At 39.1% G+C, this 21227-nt stretch overlaps 1 protein-coding gene across 3 annotated transcripts in view; it reads right to left on the bottom strand.

The window, feature by feature from the left end:
• RB1 (RB transcriptional corepressor 1) overlaps positions 1 to 21227 on the bottom strand; it is an 84001-nt gene that overhangs the window by 4491 nt on the left and 58283 nt on the right. For all 3 annotated transcript variants that reach the window (XM_040583842.1, XM_040583841.1, XM_040583840.1), the window contains 9 exons: positions 6036 to 6154; positions 5461 to 5606; positions 4607 to 4752; positions 3934 to 4038; positions 2772 to 2885; positions 2514 to 2680; positions 1564 to 1594; positions 1072 to 1214; positions 584 to 633 (listed from right to left, as the gene is read on the bottom strand). In XM_040583842.1, the coding sequence (XP_040439776.1) occupies positions 584 to 633; positions 1072 to 1214; positions 1564 to 1594; positions 2514 to 2680; positions 2772 to 2885; positions 3934 to 4038; positions 4607 to 4752; positions 5461 to 5606; positions 6036 to 6154 (1021 nt within the window). The remainder of the gene's footprint in view (positions 1 to 583; positions 634 to 1071; positions 1215 to 1563; positions 1595 to 2513; positions 2681 to 2771; positions 2886 to 3933; positions 4039 to 4606; positions 4753 to 5460; positions 5607 to 6035; positions 6155 to 21227) is intronic.

The following is a 21227-nucleotide window of genomic DNA, read 5'->3' on the forward strand; positions in this document are numbered from 1 at the left end:
CATTTGAGTTTCGTTTGAGAAACAGAAAAGTGATCCTATAAAATCTGAAAGAAATGCTGATCCACAGTAGAAGAAAAAGCAGTCTCAGGCATTTCAGTATAAAAGACAGCAAAGCAACATACACAATTACGTACAAATTTCCTGTATATATAATTTTCCTTTACTATGCCATAATCACCTGAAAAGGTGTTACAGCCAACTAAATGCTGCTGCAATTTCCACTGATTTCTACCTGTAAGCTCTCAGCTAAGGGTCTGTCATGACAACAAATGGAAAGCCTTGGCATGCACTGAATTCCATTTCAAGGATTCCAGCGTTTAGGAAGAATGTGTTATGCTCATTTTCTTATTCACATGTAATACAGCATCGTCTGTGCTGCTGTGCCATTTAACATCCTCAAAAAGGCTTCTGAGGATTTCCATTTTATAATCTGCTTTCTCAAGATTAAATGGAACAAGTAGAAAGAACTAAGCAAATTACCAAAATGACATCAGTGGTGAGGGATGTTTTTATCTGAGTGAGCACAAACTGCTTTATGCAAGGCACTCACTGCTGTGCAGATAATGAAAAAAATAGTACTCACTCATTTCTGCAAGCTTTTGTTGGAACTTGGATTCCTGGGGTAGGTGTTTGCTGCAGACAGAAAGCATATGATTAAGCAGAAGTTAAAAACTTTTTATTCGCATAACCTAACTTTAAATCAAGGTTAGTTCAATTCAGTGCTATCACCTCTTACAAAGATGCAAACTCTTTTTTCATCCACACAAAATTCAAGAGTTGCTGATTTCTCATGTCTTAGATTTGGTTTTTGATTTTTAAAAGACTGACTAAAGACAACAAGATGGTTAAGCGCTCAGCTGTAACACTGGGATGCTGGATATATAAGCACTGAAAATCATCCTTGCTCCTGAGACCAAAGCATCTAATTGAGAAGCATTATGCTACCATCCCTCACGTAACGTATTTACTGAAGTTCACAAATTAACAGAAGTTAGGATGTCAGGAAAAAGTTGAAGGCCCCAAGAACCAAATATATGTAAGATCAGTGAAAAGCCAAGAACAATTTCTCACCTTCCATCTGCCTCGTCTTGTCCTTCTATATCAAAGCGCAGCCTCTTCAGTGGCTTAGGAGCAGCACTTACTTCTGCGCTGCGTTTTAGCTGGCAGTCACTGTTGCATACCATCTGGTTTATTTTTTGAAACTTTTCAGAAGTCTGAAATGACAAGAAAATAAGGAAAGAATTTCCTATAAATCCTGAAACTGCTCAAACTTTCCAGATTATCTACTAAAAAAATTAGGAGTCCTAAAACTCTGTGGCTTAAGAACTCTATTTTCTGTCAAAACAACTAAAATAAAATGCAAAACGTTAAAAGTGAAGTCTAGATACTTTTTTGAAAGGAGTTAACAGAACACCCCTGTAATCTTTGTGCTTGCAGATTCCGTAAAACAATACATTAATTTAGAGGCACTCACTGGCCAGTTCTACAGGTGTCAGCAAGCTCTCCCATTCCTCCGAAAGTTACATGCATTCAAGACCAGACATTAAAAATGTTAAAACTCACCCCAAATGATTCACCAATTGACACCAAAATTCTGCCAAAAGAAGAGAAATGTTTAAGATTAAGCTACATTTAACAATGACAGAAGCATCCACTGATTTGCACAGCTTATCAAAGTTAACACAGTCTTCCTCCCTCTCTGCATTAACAGTGCAAACCCATACTACGCTTTGTTGTGTTGGGAGCATTTACGTTTCTATTCAGGCCAGTGAATGCTGAATCGCCAAATCAGCCGTACCGTATAGACAGAAAAGAAACTGTGGCTTGATATTATCAGAGGCACTCGCAGTCCGTCTCTTATCAGCAGGAAGACACTTCAGTGCTGGGTACCCAGATAATCATCCTCTCATCTTTACCTTTAATTGTTTGCTCATCAAAACCGTGTGGGACTTCAAAATAAAAAATAAAATAATATTTTAACTTTTGTACACAGTGGGCCAGGTGCAATGGGACTCACTTGATCCTAGTTTGAAAAGTCCGCTGGAAGCTGGCACATTTGCTGTCATCCTCGCCTGCTAAGAACTAGCAACCAGCAGTTTGAAATGTTCTGCGCAGTCAACTAAATGCTCTGGACCATTTTGTTCCAAAAAAGTATGTTCTCTTTAAACAAGTGTACAAAGCTCATCTATGTTTTTCAGGAGTGCGATCCAGAGTCAAAGCCAACAACATTTAAGCACCTAGGTCAGAAAACCCTTCCTGGATGTGACTATTCAAAAAAAAAAGAAAAGGAAAAAAAAAAAAAGAAAAAGTCCTTGAGCACACTGACTAAACTGAAACAGAGAAGTGCTCAAAGATGAATAAAGATTCCAAATACAGGACACAAACTTTTAACCAGAAAAGATTTAACCACCACAGACCACTGGCAAACTAGACTGTGTGGGTTTCTTTTTGCTTCCACTAAAATCCCCTAAATACCTTTAATTTACTCAAAGAAATGCCTGTCAACAACCTACCTAGACCTTGGAGTCATCTTTGTGGGCGACTGAAACCCATCAGAGAATTTGTATGGGCTCTTCAAGGGCGAGATGTAGATGTTATTGCCAGCAGGGACACGCCGAGGCGAGTTGGAAAACTGGTAAGGGCTCCGAGGAATGTGTGGGATAGGTGACAGAGTGGGAGGCTATAAAAATAATAAAATAATCACAAGGTTTTACTGTCTCTGTATTCCTAGTCTATTAAATAATGAATACTGAACACAGCTAACAGCTTACCCTGTTGGAGGCATACTGCAATATGTTTGTTTTCAGCTTCTGCATAAACACTAAGTTGTAGAAGACTATAATGGAGTCATACTTTTCTTCCCTGATAAGAACACGTTTGAAAGTCTACATAGGGTGAGAAAATCATACACAGATTTTAAAAAAAAAGATAAAAAAAATTTACATTTGACAAACTCATAAAGCCATTCATGAAGTCTGTGTTAGATAACAGCTAAAATGGCACGTGCATTGTATGCAAGCCATTTTAACTACTATTTAGAACTGTTCTAAATTGTTGGGTTTTTTCCTAGTGTGTATGAACAGCAGCAGAAAAATATACTTAATTAACTGGCACAGCCCCTTAGTGCATCAGTACTTTATCAACATTTTCCAGATTTAAGCTCCATTTACTTCCACACACACAACTGTCAAAAAAAGGCTTCCCTACTCTGCATGCCTTGGAAGGCTAAAAAAAATCATTACTGAACTGCTGTGGCTAAAATAATTCTTTACATTTGGAGACAAAAGTCTGGAGTTTAGCCAAGGTGCACAAACACACTATTAAGAAATTCTGTTACTAAAAGGACGCCTACAGTTCAGTTAACTGTTTGGTGAGCTTTTTTTATGTTGATTTAATTACTGTTTTGTGCAAAAGTTTAAGTACAGTAAGGCCCTTAACAAAGAAAGGAACTTCTTAATGTTAGAATTAAGACCGGAACACCTACTTGATATATAACCTTACATGTCTATTTGATATCCAACCACATTTCTATTGAAAGCTGCTACAGAAAGTTATCTGCTTCTCTTCCCTTAATGCTCCATGGAAGTAGGTAACTCTTAAAGAAACTTGGGTTGCTTTTGAAAATCCTGTTAGCTCTAGACCCAAGCCTTTCATCTAGTCTCCAAATAGAATCATAAACCATTATTTAGTATCTTAAAGTAAAAAGGTGGAATGAAGTCTACTTTCTGAGGAGAGTTACCAAACTATTTGTGCGAGATGTTTAAAGACACATTTAGTATTAGAGCCAGTTTCCTCCTCCACAAAACAGAGATGCAGTGAAGCAGAAGTTTTCTTTTGTATGGTCAAGTGTAGTTTGTTTTGGTTTGGTTTAGACAGAGAAATAACAAGTTTATTACATTTTTATGGAGGGATAATGTTAAACAATTTCCATACCTCTTGATTTGTGTTGGGGAGCTCCTTGTATGCCGAAACTATTATTTTAAATCTAAGATCTACATTCTTGACTTTGCATATGCCATACATGGAACACATCATGATCTATTAAAGAAACAAGGCAAGACAACTAGAAATGCAGAAAATTAATTCAGCTTCTTCATTTCAAGTCAAGAAATCAATTGATGAGCTTTCTACTACTGGCTGTGCTCTAGAAACTAGCATGCAAGGTAACTTTGTAAGAACTTCCAGAATACAACTACTGTTCACTCCATTTCTATATGACAATCAACTAATTTGAGCTGGTAATATCGTCTCGAACTCATCTCACACGTTGCAGTTTTAGGGTAGAATAGCAATACATTTATCAGCCACACATGTTGTCTTCCCGAAGAAAATCAGTACTTTCTTATGTAAATTATTAGAAGATTTGGTGTGTCTTCATTATTCTGAAAATAGCTGTAAATGGTGTTTGAAGATCCCAAAATAAGTAACTGCCAGTACTTTAAAAAACCTGAGATGATAGACTTCACTCTAAATTAATTTCTCCTTTGAGTGATCAATACAGAGATAAAAACTCAGATGACAACTTCTAATGGCTAACAAACACATAAGGAACATTTTGTTCAGGAGAGTCTTTTTAAACTTTTTAAAACGTTTTTGTTAATGTTACCTGGTCCAAGTGCCTGTCTCTCATAAGCTCATACTCATTCTGCAGCGTGTGCTGGAAGAGGGTCCAGATCAAGGGTTCCAGGTCAGGATGTTCAGAGAGAAGCCGAAAGAACAGGGTACGCAGTCGTAGATACGCCAGTAGATACACTTCAGAAACAGAAAAAATACCAAACCAAATTGTAATAATAGGGGTAAACAAAATAAAAGGAACATGATGAAGGATGGACAGCAGCTGGACGTTAACCATCTCCCAATACAAAAACTATAAGCCATCAAATGAAGGTAGTAAAAGCCAGGTTCAAAACAAATGAGAAAGATTCTTCATACAACAGCCAGCGGACCCACAAAGCCCACACCAAACAATGCTGCACATGTTTATCTATGTTGATTCCAAAAGAGTCTGAGGAAGCATTTGGAACATGAATCTACTGAGAGTTACTAAGCAGACACGTCGCAAAATGCTCAGGAAAAACCCTGAGCTGGAGAAAGTCAAAGCTTGGGAAAGATTCAGGGGAAGCACCACATATGCTTGCCCAATTCTTAAGCTTCCCATGAGGTCTATGGATGATCACTGCTGGAAAAAGGATGCTATAACAGAAGAACTCTCCATCTGAGCCCCCATGGCTATTCTTACAATCAGTAAGTTAGTTTTCAGTTTGAACTTGCAGTGTGTAGAGTGTACGCGTTAACTTGCTGGCACTGTTTTACTGTTTCTTCCAGAGGCAGCTGAGGGTTTGCATTGTGTTTACTACAGATTCTACTATAATCTCTTAAGAAATATTGAGCTCCAAAACCCAAAAAGAATCTATAACAAGAGAGAACTTCATAATTTCAGCAGGTACAGAAGCAACAAACCTTTTTTGTAGAACAGAGAGAGGGAGGTAGATTTCTGTGGTTTCTGTGTTTGGGGGGTCACACCTGGTGGAGCATCTGGAGTGGAAGTAGCGCTTAAAGGAGGTCCAGATGCTTTCTTCTTAGGAGATCTCACAGGAGAAAGATAGCTGGAGATTCAACATACATTAAGCATTTAACATCACAGGTTAAAGGAACAATTGTCTATGAATAGTACTTGCAGGAACTCTTCCCTCTTCCCCCATAAGAAGAAATTAATTTCTACTGTAACCTGTTATTCCCTTATCAGGAATTAAACATTCAGGTTCTTGATTAAATACCTGATATAGGGACTGACTTATTCCTAGGCAAGAAAGGCAACAATTTGCAATTACAAGTTTGATAGGGCTTGGAAAAAAATATTTCAGAATTTGATTTAGTGAAATGTACATGTGTAACAAGCAGCAGCAAATACAACAGTTCAACATAACCTAAGCACCAAGCTTAACAAGTACAAAACCAGAATACAAGTGGATTTAATGATTAAGGGTGATATTAACTTCACGTTTTACCAGACCTCAAGCATGCATAGCACTCACAGGTCTGCTGCGGTGTGATTATGTTGGAGAGGCAGATTAAGAGTGGAAGTGGGCTCAGGCTGGTCAGTTTGGCCTTCTCGTTCTTTTGACTGCTTGATTAGATCAAACAGAGGTGACCCCTAGAAAAATGACAGTAACAGTACATTGTACTGAGAACAGCCAACGACATTGTACGGATTTTGTTCCTTCTCTAAAAACAACCCCCAAAATATGAGCCTAAACAGAAGACTAATGCTTTGAAATACTTCAGAACACTCACATTTTGCCAGAAAAAATTAAACTGTCTGACAAACTCTAACAAATTAAAATTCTAATCTACATTTTAAATACACCAAACGATTTCTATTTCAACAGCACTTCATTAGATACAGACTAACTGTTGAGACACAGTTGTGTTCTAGAGTCTCTCATTACTCCCTATTAAATAGCCATTCCTGAAAAGAAAAGCAAACAATACAAGACAATACATAAATAGTCATATTTCAAAAAAAACCTGAAATACACACATACGCACAAGAAAAAACCCAAAACCTCAAAACCCCAACCAACCTGTCGGTGACTGAAAGTTCCTGCTATACCTACCTAGTGTCAATCCATTTCTCCTACAACATCTACCCAATATTTTACATACAATGACATACGAACCATGGTCATAACTCATCTAACTGCACTTGGGACTATTTCAGTCTCTGCAGTATCATGTTCTAGATCTATCTCTGCCAAGAGTTACAGTCTGTTTGAATACATTTAAGTGTCTGCCCTCACGCCCAAACACAAAAAGACCCATTTTGATTTTAGGTCAATTATCAGTACTTTAGGCAAGGCAGCTGGAACAAGTGTGACCCTACTAAGATGCAGATGCAGAGAGGATGTAAGCGGAATGGAGAAGCTTCTGGCTGAAGCAACGTTAGTACTACTGCTGATGTTAGTAATAAAGAGCACGCTTGCAGAAACAAGATCTCGGGCTTTTGCTGCTTACGTGTCACGTACAAAAAGGAATTATGCTGACACGGCAAGAGTGCATGGGAAAATATTTTGGCACCATATTTATAATTAATTTTGAGAAGTCAGAGTTGCTGGCTTCTGGGTTTTTTTGTTTTCTTTATACAGGCAACTCATCCTTGAGCACAATGTTGCCTTCTAACCATGCAGCATCAGAACTCCAGAAGCAACACAAGAACATTTCGTTAGCAAATACCCGCATTTTCAGAGGGAAAGCGGTATCCGTAAGACTGGGAATGAGGTGAGCAAAACCAGACATTCAGCATTTTCCTCCAGATGATCCTCCAAAACACAGCAGTAAAATCAATCAGCTCAGCACTTTGTACATAAAGCATCGTCCAATTGCACAAGGCCTATTTGATCCTACAAATGCATGTTACTAGTTAAAATATGATAGCACAGATGACAAATCCATAGCTACAATGATAAAGAGGAGCAGAGCACACATGTAAAGCGACCTGCATCACCAGACTAAGGCAGTAAGAAAAGGCCCAGTAAAAGTAGACAAGATTTACTAGAATTAAAACTAGCATTAAGGCTTTCCTCATTTACACATATTTCTAAAACAAGAACAACTTCTCTCTGAAGTGCATCAACTAAAAATTCACAGCAACAAGATGAGAGAGAGATGAGATTTAAGATCTTTCACACTGTGCAATTTTTAAATTATTATTTTGGCAATACTGGAGCTATATCTTCTATAATAGAAAAAAAATAGTTAATGACTCATAACCACACAGTTATTTCTCCATCATCTCTCAACCAGATTAGCTCTTGAGCTGGTTTGCATCATCTTTCCCTGTACTTAGGAGTGCCTGCACTTCTCACTTGTTTCTTTCAGTGCTGCCCTTGCTGGAAATGCAGACAAGACCGTCTCCGTTTCTCATTCTTCCGGCCACTTGGCCTCTTCCTTTTTATTATTCCCATCAGCATTTCACTATGCTCTGAAGAACCGAAGCTTCTTTCCTAGAGCATTCGCTAATTTGTTGCTGAAACACCTCTTGATTCCTTGACTAAGAGTGAATCCCAATTCATTCAGTTCACATTTTAGCTATTAATGATTGGGAAAGTATTGTTTCTAATGAAGCATTAGTAATAGGAAAAGGGGTTGATAAAGGGGAATGAAAGGTCAAGAAAGGAGCAGAAGTTATGTTTTTCAAGTTACTGTTTGAAACCAGCGGTTCCTGGTCCTCTCAACCCTGCTCCAATTTTCACTACACAGAGTGTCATTTCATTAGATAAGATGAGGGGACACAGCAGCTTGCTACCTACGGAAGGGACCTGCCTACCTTTGCATCATTTCCACTCCTCCTCTTCTACTTGCCAGCCTGGAAATTAGTTGACCTCCACATAAGTAATCTGATGCACTAAACCAGCAGAAAGATATCAGAGAAAGTAAAACGAGATTTAAGACAGCTCTGCAGAGCATCACAAGTGGAGCCAGAACAAGCATTAACACAGGGCAGCAACACCATGGAAGTTGGGAGCAAAGCAGGAAAGAGCAGAAAACAGGGAGTACAAGATATCCCACGTTTAGCTACCACAAGCTGTTCAGTCAGCTGACCGGCGTGCAAAACTTTACCCTGCAACAATTTAGGAAACCTACTGCTGCTTTCCATCCGTTAGATGAACTACAGTTAGCAAAAGGCTATTCCTTGTGTAGAAACACCTACTTATAGACACGAAGTAGCCAGACATAGAGTCCAATACATCTTTTTTGGCTCCCAGAAATACTAATTGACACTGTGGTTAAAAATGTGGTAAGATAAATGGGGTGTTGTTATCCAGCTGGCCCCCAGTAGCGCAGACCAGCCAGCATTGGCAATGGTGGGATGCTGGAAGGCACCAACTGAACCCATGCCCTTGGGCAAACCATGGTCATGTCGCCTAACCTGACTGCAGGAACTTTGTTAGTGCTGTGGTTCCACGGGCAGGAAAAGGTTATTTAGTTTTCCAACCTGGTGAAATTGAAGGTGGGTGTTTTGCCGATCACAATTTCCACATTACACCTGAAAGGACTTTAGATGAAGCACTCTGTGCTCTTTCCCCAGAGACCCCTATCACTCCCACTGGTAGCTTTGCAAATACACAGGCACGCAGCTGGAGAAGCAGGTGTTACACCGAGGAGAATGGTGCCTCACAAAGAAATGAGGATGCCATAACGCAGAAATACACAGAGACAAGTTTTCTCAAATGCATTTACCCCCTACCTTGCAAACCTGATGGTTTCATTCACATCCTTGCCTCCTTTCTTTATACTTAAACATGAAAAAGACTTCTATTTAGTGAATCCGAAGCACATTCTGCAACTTGCAAGGAGTTTTCAAGCTTATCACAGCAAAGTCTGTTCGGCTTCCATCCCACTATTTGGTATTCAATAATCTACCTCTCACTCGAATGAGCGAAATATAATATCATTAACCAGACAACTATCAGTCCTCTAATAGTCGCAAAAGAACTTTAACACCCGGGTCCAGCTTCATCAAACAGGAACGTTTCTCAGTAACTCATTTCTAAAGCAGCATTATGCACACCATCTTTTACAAATTGCATATTGTTTTTCAAAGCTTTTAAGCCGCACTTCAGGTGAACAGGTCCTCTCCAATGCATTCCTATCATATGAAAGGAGTTTTGCAGGTTTTACTTGAATTTAATTCTCAGTAAGTGATTAATGTTTCTAGATGCAGACACAAAATAAATTTTACTGATTAAGTGAAATGCTGCTTTTCACTTGAGACCTCCCTGTGATGCCTAGAGAAGCCCCATTTTACTAGTGCAAAAAGGGAGAAAGCAATTAAGGCCTAAAATTTCTCAGGGTCAAACAGCCACTGGCATCAGAATGAAGAATAAGACTGAAATTTGACTCAGTCTCTCTCACACTACTCGGGACTTACTGTAACTCTACAACGCTAAACTCCATGAAATAAGCGGAACTTCATTAAGTGAGCTGCAGGGTGCTCCTCTGCAGCAACACCAACATCGCACGCGCCGGCCGTGGTTTTTCCCAGCCTGAAAGCTCCTTCCATGGCCAGAGCAGGCAGAATTTCTTGTTGGCTAACACTTATTTGGCGATGGTGAAACTACAGGACACACATGTGCCTCCCAGCTTCCTGATCTTCACACCAGCTCTGTCCCAACAACATGTTTAACTGGACTTTGGCTTCCATGAAAACGTTAAACAAAAGACAAAAGCCCCCGAATACAGGGAACAGCCACCCTGGGGTTTGGGTGTATCCCACTGACTACAAAGGCAGTCCGGGAGTAGCTTTACTCTGGGCAGTGCTAATTAGCAGTTCGTAGTTTTTAAAACTGCTTTTGTCTTTGTTTTCTATTGGTTTATGTTTCTAATCTTTGTAATGATTCCCTAATCAATTTTCAGGTTTTAGTTATTTGTCCACAATGAATTTTAATGCAGTGTTTATCACTAAGCGATGTATGTATCTCACTGCCACGATCCCTTGGGGTTGTTTTGGGGGTTGTTCATTTCTGTGGGTTTTTGTTTTAAATAATTAACACCACCTCAAATTACTGAATCAGTCAATACAATACATGACATTAAGAAGTGTTCTTCTTGATAATATGCTAAAGGATGGCTGTGATTTTGCAAGGCAAAACAACGCCTATTTAGCATTGACAGCTTTGGCATGGAAGCACAAGGACTGGATCGGCACAAGCAATTTCCACCCCTTTTCCCATGACAGAATGCGTGCTCAGAAAGTTGACTTTTTCTTGCAATTGTATTTTTGAAAGCTTCAAGTGACAATTAGTATTCAGAATTCTGAAATAATTTACGCCTGCCAAAACAAAATATATGTCACAGTCTACATTTAAATAGTATTTACCATGAAAAAACAGTAAGATTAAGAACCATGTTTTAATTTCATACATAAGAGTTGTGATATATAAATTATGTTCCTACTGGGGCTTGTTCTTACCAAACTTATGAAGAAAAACATTAACAACTTCAGTGTTAATGATATAATTCATATGAGAATAGTGACAGATCTGCTTTTAACTCCTTAGAGCAAATACATGTTTAACACAAATCCTATTCCTACTTTACTCATCTCCAGCATTTAAGATAAGTAATACTGTCATCAAGCTTTGTGAGGATCTCCTTTTACCTAAACGTGTAGTATCCAGAGGGAGAAAAAAAGGCAGAAAAGAAACACTGACTGTTAATTAGTTCTGGTCATTTGACAGCAATATTTTGACAGGCTTTTCCTCCTCACACAAGAGGCTTAGAAAGTCAAAAGCTACAGAGGAAGTGACAAGCACATACTGATACACATCAAAATAACACAAATGTGTTTATCTGAAGTCCTTGATGCAAAGCACGTGAGCAGCTGACCTGAAAGCAGATGCCCTAGCCTCGAGTGTGTTTGGAATTTTCAAGTTCAGTTCTCTTTAGGTTCCAGTTTCTTCTAAAAATTAAAAAAAAAAAATAGTTATCGCACCAGAAAAAAAGTAACAGCTCCTGGTCTGGCACACAGGACCCGTTGTGGAAACATGGAACCAATTCAGGCAGTCACTAGTGAATATAGATACTTATTAATATGAAATGAAGCATCTCTAATGGAAGAAACCGAGATTTCTTACGAAAAGCTGTCTGAAGGCCTAATGCAAAAGGAGTTCAAATCTGTCCAGTCAGAGAAGGAAAGCCAGGTCACCACAACCTGGGTACACACCTTAAAAGTGTGTTGCTTTAAACGATGCTGCAAATCCATTCTCTTTACCATTTTGCAATAATTTAGTCTTCCTCAAAAGCCTCTGGAGAGACCTGGAAAATCTTGATAAATTTTATATGTTATTTCAGAATAATTAATACCACAATTTTCAGCCCCTCCACCCCCAAAACTGCTCGTCACCAGATGGTTTTTCATTAACCAATTCTCTATGTTTTACCCGGTCTCTCAGCAAAGGTCCACAGGGCCACCTCACTGCAGCATACAGAGGCACCATCAAAATCTGCTTCCTAGCAATGGAGAAGGATGTATGTGAAAACAGCCATCAAACTTCTGAAAACCCATCACATGTGTTTTCCCTCGATATTATGGGAAGGTGTGGGGACAGATGAAAAAAAAAAAAACCAACTCAAGCAGCATATCAGAGCAAGATAAACAGCTGACAGGCACAGCGAGAGATCTGGAGTGATAGCTGCTTTTAAAAACAGCAGCAACAAAGTTGAGATAAATTTAAAAGTGAAACTAATTTAAGACAACCTGGGGGTTTCATCAACTTCAATTTTTTTTTTCTTCAGTTTTTAAATTTTAACCGTAAAGATGACAGACCTTCTGTGTTGACAGTGACTAACACTACTGGTATGTTAAAAATTATAACAGGCTGATGATAACGCTCTGCAAATAGGGAAACTACTGACACAGTTACTGCTTTGTAGCTCTGCAAACTAATCACCAGCTGAATATTGAAGAGCAAAATAAACCATGGTCACCAGGACTGCTCCTATTTGCCAAGTCTGTGAGACTAACTTTTTAAAGTTAAAGTTCTAAAAAGGAGTTTTTAAAAGGCGTCAACAAGCAGAACTACATTTTGATTCAACTGTTTTGTTTAAACTACTCAGGATGACCCTGAGAGGACTGCTACTACATGGCTTGCAGCTGGCTCTTCCACCACTTCAGTAGTTCATCTGCTCAAGACTCACACAACTTACAGCGCTTTTTATAAAGAAAATTTCCTTTTCTTGCTAAGTAACTGAAGAGTTAATATTCAGCACATTAAAGCCTTAATTACGCAAATACTCTGAGTCAGTACAAGCCAGTCATCCACCAAAAGACAGTCCCAAACGTCTCCATCTCCCTGCGCCTGCTCTCCCTCCTCCCCACCATCCCCAGTCCCTCTTCTGTCAGCACACTCTGACACCTGGCCAAGGGACCTGATGTTTTGTTGCTGTTTTTATTTAGATGGAGGTTTTTTGTTGTTTTATGTAAAGACATTTGGCAGGGGAGTCCTCAGTTTTACATTCAGAGCAGCTCCCCTACCCAGTTCACCTTTGGCGATGCAACTGTTTGTGTTTTGTCAAATGACAAGACAGGAACGAGCTGCTGGAGTGTAACATCAGACACCACCTTTCAGTGGCAGTACCAGGGCAGAGAAAGAAGACATGCCTTGCAAATTGCCAGGTTTCTCCCCTAAAGCAGTCAATGCACCTTTGAATGGGGTGATCCTGCAGAAGATCTTCAGATCTGAGGCTCTGACAGGGTCGTTCAGGTAAGGCTCTTTAAAGTAAGTGCTGCCACAGGGCAGATGCCAATGCAGTTACTGGCTAAATGACAGCTATTGAAAGTACGAATAAATGATCAGTTTTCACAGTGGAGAGAAGTTATGAGTGAAGTCTCATGCTCTCTGCTGGGACCGCTGCTGTTTAACATTCACAAATGACAGGAAAATCTGGTGAGGCAGGGAAGACAAAAGTGCTAGAAGCACAAAATTATTTTTAGGAAAAACAAACACACTACAATAAGAACTCATGATTTTCAGTGACCAGATGAGAATGATAAAATAGCTGTAAGTGTCAGTGATGATAAAAGCAAAAACAACGAAGAGGGGGAAATGACCTTAACTTCACATTTTAAAAAAGGGCTCTAATGTTGCCATTATTAAAAAAAAAAAAAAAAAATTCAGGGTGAGTACGTGTCATTCTGAAAACACCAACTCAACACTCAAAGGCCAAAGCTTAAAGAATTAACAGAAAAATAATAAAACAGTTATCATTATGCCAGTATAGTAGCCCATGGATTATTAGAGTCATCAAACGAAATTATCAAGCAATAGCCAAAACCAACTACTTTATTGTACAGCTCAAGTGTTCAGCTGTGAAGTAACCACTACAAAATGTGAATGTGGAAAATCCACTTTGCCTTTAAATAAAACTGCACGTGTAGGTCCACAAAGCACTACAGAATACAAAAATCCTTACTGTGTATTGTTTGCTGAACATTATCCAAGAAAATAGCATAGTAGGCTTGTCCTCCACATGTTTTTTTCCCCAAAGCAATTGCTACAAGCCTCTTCCAGATGGATCTGTGGTCCGCACTAGCAGTGGTGCTACCGAAATAATCTATATCTGAAGTAATTAACATGTTTATTACCTAGCTTCCCAGTGTAACCAGGCTTCAGTGTGACTAATTCCTGGACAAAGTTTACTTCTCAAGATTTTTGGGTGAAAGCCAAAGGTCTCAAAAACAAACCGAGCTGATACTAGTTTTCCCCCCTTTCCACGCAAGAAATCACATACAATATGTAAACTAAAACATATCCAATGTGAATCATTTAACTGTCAGAAATGATACTTTATCAGTCAGCAACACAATGTCCTGCCAAACGTTTTGAGGTTGAGAATTACACCAACAACCTTCAATTAGGAAAACATTAGAAAGTGTGAAGACTTTTTCGTACAGGAATTAGAGAAGAGATGCTTTGGAGAACCATTACGTTAACTGACATTACACAGTATTAAGAAAAACCACTTCTGTAGTTATTTCCATAGATGAAAAATTACACTCAGGGACAAAACAGCACTCAAGCACTTACTTTCTTCAGAAGAACTCTGGGGTCACAAAATGCCTATCTCAGTAAAAAGTATTTCTGTAATGGCTGCTCTAACAATCAAGCAGATTGCCACAGTACCACATCAAGCTTTCTAGAAGTTTCATTTCTAATTGACTTACACAGCCTCGGCTCCCAGAAGAACAATAAAGGGCAGTTCCAGGAACTATCTTTCAAAGTACAAGTGCAGACATGACAACAACGAAGTGCCTCTGAGATACTTGGTTGAAGCCAGTGTCGTGGTTTAACCCTGCAGACAGTTAACACCACACAGCCGTTCACTTATTCCACCTCCTCCCAGTGGGATGGGGAAAGAATCGGGAAAAAAAATAAACCACCAAACAGTAAAATTAATGGGTTGAGATAAAAGACAATTTAATAGCACAGAAAAGGAAGGGAAAATAATACCAACAACAATAACAATAAAGAATTAGATAAAAATAATTAGACAAAAGCATTCTCCCCGGCTGCACTGTAAAGATTACTTTTAACACCCTGTCCTGCCGGGACTGGCCCAAGGGCTATTCCTACCATACGGTGCCATGCTCAGCATATAAACCAGGGGCAAAGCTGGCCGGGGGCTGCTGCTCGGGAACTGGCTGGGCATCGGTCAGCGGGTGGTGGGAAACTGCATTGCGCATCATTTACTTTGTATATTCAAATTCTTTTATCATTACTATTTTCCCTTCCTTTTCTGTCCTATTAAACCATCTTTATCTCAACCCATGAATTTTACATTCCCCTCCCCCCCCCCCCCCCCCCCCCCCCCCCCCCAGTTCTCTCCCCATCCCACGGCAGGGCAGGGTGGGATGAGTGAGCAGCTGTGTGGTGCTTCGCTGCCTGCTGAGTTAAACCACAGCCCAGCTGAAACAGGACAGCCAGTAATTCAGTTTCAAGTCTCACATTCTATCCAGTTTCTCATTAGCTGGACAAATTTAGGTACAACATACCACCACCAACCCTCCTAATCCAGCTAAAAGCGGCAAGTGTGCCAGGAAACTTTGTAGGCAGCAGTTTCTGAAAGAGCAGGATGGTATCTTTTACCAACATGACCAAGGAGTAAACATACTATGAACAGAAAAGGATACCAACTGACAATCTAAAGAGGATGTGGATGAGCGACATGTGCAGAAAGACCAATTCTCCAGATAAAGTAATATTAGCTAGGGGACGGTACATGTCCTGAAACCATTAAGAACAGACCACGATATGTAAAAGCAAAAAGACTATCAATATCTTGCAATGTGCTTCATATAATCTTAAAAACAGGACAAAGAAATTGGAATTCCAAAACTAATATGCCATGTTTCATAACAAAATATGGCAACATGAGCATGAAAACTGTTTTATACAGTGGACTTAGAAGCTCTGCATATGTTTCTGCATTGAAAGCTGAGCGCAGCATGACGACTGCCAGGTTTGTCTCCCTTCAGCAAATACTAGGTATAAACCAAGGTAACAGCTTGAGATATTCCGTAATGGTAGTCACAGAAATATTGGCTCAAATTTAGATCAACACTCTTTTATGGCATGGGTTCATGCCCAAGATGTTGTCATACTGATAGTTTTGTCACAACTTTATTTTTTTCTTTCTTCTCTTCGTCATGTGTGATTTTCTTCAGATTGAAATGTTTTCTAAAAGTGGCTGCTGAGTGCTCAGTTGACAGAATTTAACAAGATGTCTTCAGTTAAACACTTCTGCCTTACAAGCAGTTACTTCATGATCAGACAAAATATTATAGAGGTAAGGAGTAGTGCACTGGAGATCACATTAACAAAAGATGATTAAAAAACCCACTTGGGCTATTATGTAGTCTTCATTAAAAATACATTCTTCCCAATCTCACAATCAATAATTGCATTTTGACAGCGTGATACAGAAGAGTATAAAAATCACTCAAAATACCCCAAACTTTTCAATATCCTTTCTGAACAGATCTGAAACAAAAACTTGGAAGACACTGGTATCAATATTTTTTGATGTTACACCAATTTCATACTTATTTCTTAGTAATTTTACAAATTAGTATTTGAACATTTCCTGACTGTTTTTCCTACTGTTTCGTCTCGAAGTGTTGCAGCTAGTTCTGAGGTAGCTATTACAGTGCTCATGCCACCCCGCTCCTTGAGGGCAATTTCACTGATTTACGGCATAAGTCAGCTTCCTTCACTACAAACTGTAGATTTGTACAACCGTGCCACAAACAGCTCTCAAATTAGTATGTCAGCACCAGCTTTTCACAGATCTGAGATGGAAAAAATCTAACCAATAATGTCAAACATATGCGTGTCCCTTAGTTAATGATAAAAGTCAGAAGTACCTTACTCTAAAACACGTGGAGTATCCATGGAGCTACTCTAGGATCTTTAAAAAACACTGAAGAAACCCTAACACAATGTAATATATCTGCTTTAATTTTTTTCTAACAACAAAAGATGTAGCTGAACTAGCAAAGAAGGGCAAAAAAAATAAAAAGGGGAAGAAAATCTGAACAATTTATACAAGATCTGAGTACATTTACATGGTAAACTAGCTACAGCTATGGTCACTTGGACCTCAGCAACATCTGCAAGAAGGTTGTGCTAATACTTCCCCAAATAAAGCCAGTATTATTTTTCGGAAAATACTATAAGACATGATTTTCAGTGCCTTTTCTCATGTCCATACACAAAAATCTTTTTTGAAGACTGATCAGTAAAGACTAGCTCAGGCTCTGCAAAATATGCTGAAAGGCAGAACATTTCCCCCTTAGGTATTCAGAAAAGGAGATGCAGGAAATTACTGATTTACAGTGCTTTACAACACTTTTGTTTCTAGTTTACAGCATAAGGTCAAGCCTAAATGCTTTTATATGTAAATAAAACAGCCTAATACAAAATGTCTGATTACTGGATGTCACAGAGGACAATCGCTGGGCACTACATTGCATAAAATGCGCTACTTGCATTCACCACGGCAGTTTAGGGAATAGCAGAAAGCATGGTTGCAAATAACGGCACACCGTCATTCTGAGTTATCTGACTAACAAATAACAGATAGAGCGCTGCAGCACAGTCAGGTGGCAGTACCATAAAATTTTTGTTGCCAGCTTAACCTTCTCATGTTTAGCTTCCTTCAAGCTTGTTAAAAATTAGACTGAGGTTGTTTTGGGTTTTTTTTTTTAAGCTGTCCGAATTACGTAACTACAGGACTAGAATGTAAACGTAAGTAACTTTAGAGAAAATGTGTTGGTGAACACAAGTGCCTGAGTGCTGAAGTACAAAAGCAAATTACATCCTGCTGATGCCCAGGGAAATGACAAAAATTCGCATTTAAAACTCAGTGCACTTTTATCTAGATAACTTCACAGGGATCTAGGAAGGCAAGTTAATCTGCTTCAAGTTTTAAAATCAACAGTTACAAAAGACAAAGATCATGGGGGAGGTGGTGGGGGTGGGGGTGTGTGCGTGTTCTGAAATACCACCTACCAGATCCCCCACGTCACATCTGAATAGCACCGATGCAAAACCTTCCCTCCCCATGGGAAGGCCTTGTGCTACACACACAAGCAATGAAGGAACCATACTCAGCATCCAGCCCTCCCATCTGCAGCCCCTCTGCCCACCCCTTCTGGCACCTGAAGCCAGAACTGGGTTTGGAGGCTCCTTGTAAGACCCACGAGGGCAACCAGCTGCCTCAGAAGGGCCTGGCAAAAGCCATGCTGGTCAAGGAGCACGTGCCCAACTGGGGACCTAAAAGCAAGGTTTTAACCTTGCTGAGACTCGGGCGTGAGGGTCTTGGGTCTTTAGAAGGATGATGAGGAAGATAACCTTCCTTTTATAACTGCAAAATTAAAATAGTAGCATATCTTAAAAGTAACATATCATAAAAAATCTCAAAATTTTGAGAACGCTTTTGATGCCTAGATACTCCTGAGTGTAGAGAGCAGATGTGTTTATGAAAACCAAGAAATTTGCATGGCCTCTGCTGTCTCCTTCCTCTGTGCAACACTTACTCCTTGACTGCTTATCCTTCTATTGGCCTATAATGAAAAACATCAACACGTACAGAAAGGAATGTATGTGACACTCCCTGAAGCAATAAATCAGTGACATCAGGCAATACTAAGAGCACCTATCAACAAAGCAGTAAAACTGACTTAGCTGACAAAGTACATTGAATTACAAAATTATCAAAACCTGTGTTTCTCTTGATCTCATTAAATTACAAATATCCTGCTGTTTCCACAATTGCAAAACCCTTCAGTAACAAAGTGCTTTTCTATTCAAGCTCTCTGAATTTTTATTGTGAGAAACTCTGAGTAGTTAGTAAACAGGGCAAAACCAGAGTTTCAATGTTTCTGATGAAACCACTATGTTTTACATCCTACTTTGAGGAAACTGAAGTCTTTTGCTCCTAGTTTTACTTCCTGAAATTTAAGGAAAATTAAATTAGCTTCTAAAGTTGTTTTTAAAAAAAAAAATCAGTTGGCTTTTTTGGAAGAAATTTCACTGAAAATTATTACTACAGAAACCTTACAAGTTGGCAGTATGATTTCTGACAAAAAGCATTTCAAACCCTTTCTGCTAGTCCTACAATCAAGTTGCAGTATCTCTTTTAGTGATTTCAAAGTAGAAGATCACTGATCAGTGTTTTAAAAGGCATCATACTAATTTTAAAACTTGATCATGCCATGAACTAACATCGTGCATGATTTAATTGAAACGTTTGAACACTTTTACTGAAGTTCACACAATCATGTCAACCTTGGTACTGTTTATTTCCTATGACTTGAGCAAATGCAGGAAGGTTGGGATGACCTGGAAGCTTTCCTCTCCCTCCAAGGAATTTTAAATGGCCAGGCTCATAAAAGCCCCCCAAAACGTTTTCCTTCAGCTCTCAAACTCCAGAGTGTGTAAAGGTCACACATTACATAGAGAATGATGCAATTTGAAGCCTGTTGAATTTTACAGCTTCTCCTACTATTTGCACTAGAAAAACAAACCTGAACCAAGCAGCTTAGCCATTTCTTCCAAACCCACCTTGCACATACTTTCTGCTGTGACCACTTCCCGCCATCAGCACACTGTGCAGTAACTGCAGCTTAGCATGCTTAGACTGTGTAGGTGTGGAGTAAAACCTGCCTCTTACAGGCACGAAGGCTTGAGCTACACCTACGGCCTCGAGCACAGCTAGCACAGCCACGGCAAAAGCAACTAAATTCACATTGTGAGTGACAGGCCTGTGCAGGAAGAAGAGTGCTGATGCACAGCATGTTCAGACGGATTAAATAAACAGTTTCCAATCCCAGTTATACAGATCTCCAAACACCGTTCTCCCTCCCACCAGAAACTGAAAATAATTTCAAAGAAAGGCTGGGGAACAGAAACAAAGGGTTCACTTAAAAAAAAAAAAAAAAAATCACACTGACCGAGGTACATACATTTAAGTTGTATGTATCTATACACTCTAGATTTGATATCTCAGAGGAAGACAAAGAACACATGGAAATAAATGTCAAATTTAAAGGAGCTCCTTTGGTTTTCACTTTTGGCAATTTCACTCTGCTGTCTTCACTTTCACTGTAGAGAAAATGCCCGTTTCTGCTTTTGGTTAGTGTGGTATCTGTTATGGGCATCTCCACTGACTTCACTACAAATATACTGATATAAAACTCACATAGAAACCAAAGTAAATACACAAAGTATTACAGTCCAGTGTGCGCCCACAAGCACAGCAAAACAGCAGACAGAAGCCTTACATATAAATGTTCCCGTTTAAGAAAAGCTTGTACAAGGCACCTCAACTCAGATGCAACAATCCGTCAGTAGGACTTCTCCTATGTAGGCTTCTCTTCCTTTTTTTTTTTTTTTTTTTTAACTTAATTATCTAATGAGTTCCTCATTTGTCATTCAGTGGGGATCCTCTATGGCTAATCTGAAGCATATAAATTAATACCTAATCCACAGCAAAACCAAGACAGGTTTTACCATTCACTTCTGATAAAACCAAAGGCTGCAAATTAATGCACTTCTGAAGTTAGACCCAAAAATTACAATCTCAAAGAACTTGAATTTATCTCTCTGCTACCTGACTCTCTTCTGTCTGTTTTAACTGCAGGTGATGTGAGGCGCCTGTAGCATATTTGACTGTGATTCTCTAACTCTCTAGATTAGTTGAAATGAGTCTTTAGACTGTGACATGATAAGGAAAATGGAAACCAATACCAATACTGAAGACAGTTGGCCCTAAACACTCATAATCCTGACATCAGTAAGAAAATTTACAGCACGTTCAATTGAATTCAGATCAGGTATTTGCCTTGCTGTCATCCTTTATCATCCCTATTCATCTCAAATAGGAAAGCATGACCATGCACAGTATTGTCTGTATTACTGCTCAATTTTATCCTCCTTTGTGGAAAAATTAATAAAAAAGACCTATGCATGCCTGTTTATGTTATAAATATCACTATTTCAAACCATTTACATGAAAATAGATTAGAGGGTAGTAGACCAGAAGCATAGATCTCACTCTTGAGCTTAGCAGAGGCTTTTAAACCTCACAAAACCAACACTAAGTTAACGTCTGGCCAAGAATCAAAAAAACCAAAGATTTGAAAGCCTCAAAGTTGAACATTCTGC

The sequence above is a fragment of the Falco naumanni genome, chromosome 2 (assembly GCF_017639655.2).
Source record: "Falco naumanni isolate bFalNau1 chromosome 2, bFalNau1.pat, whole genome shotgun sequence".
NCBI classification, from domain to species: Eukaryota; Metazoa; Chordata; class Aves; order Falconiformes; family Falconidae; genus Falco; species Falco naumanni.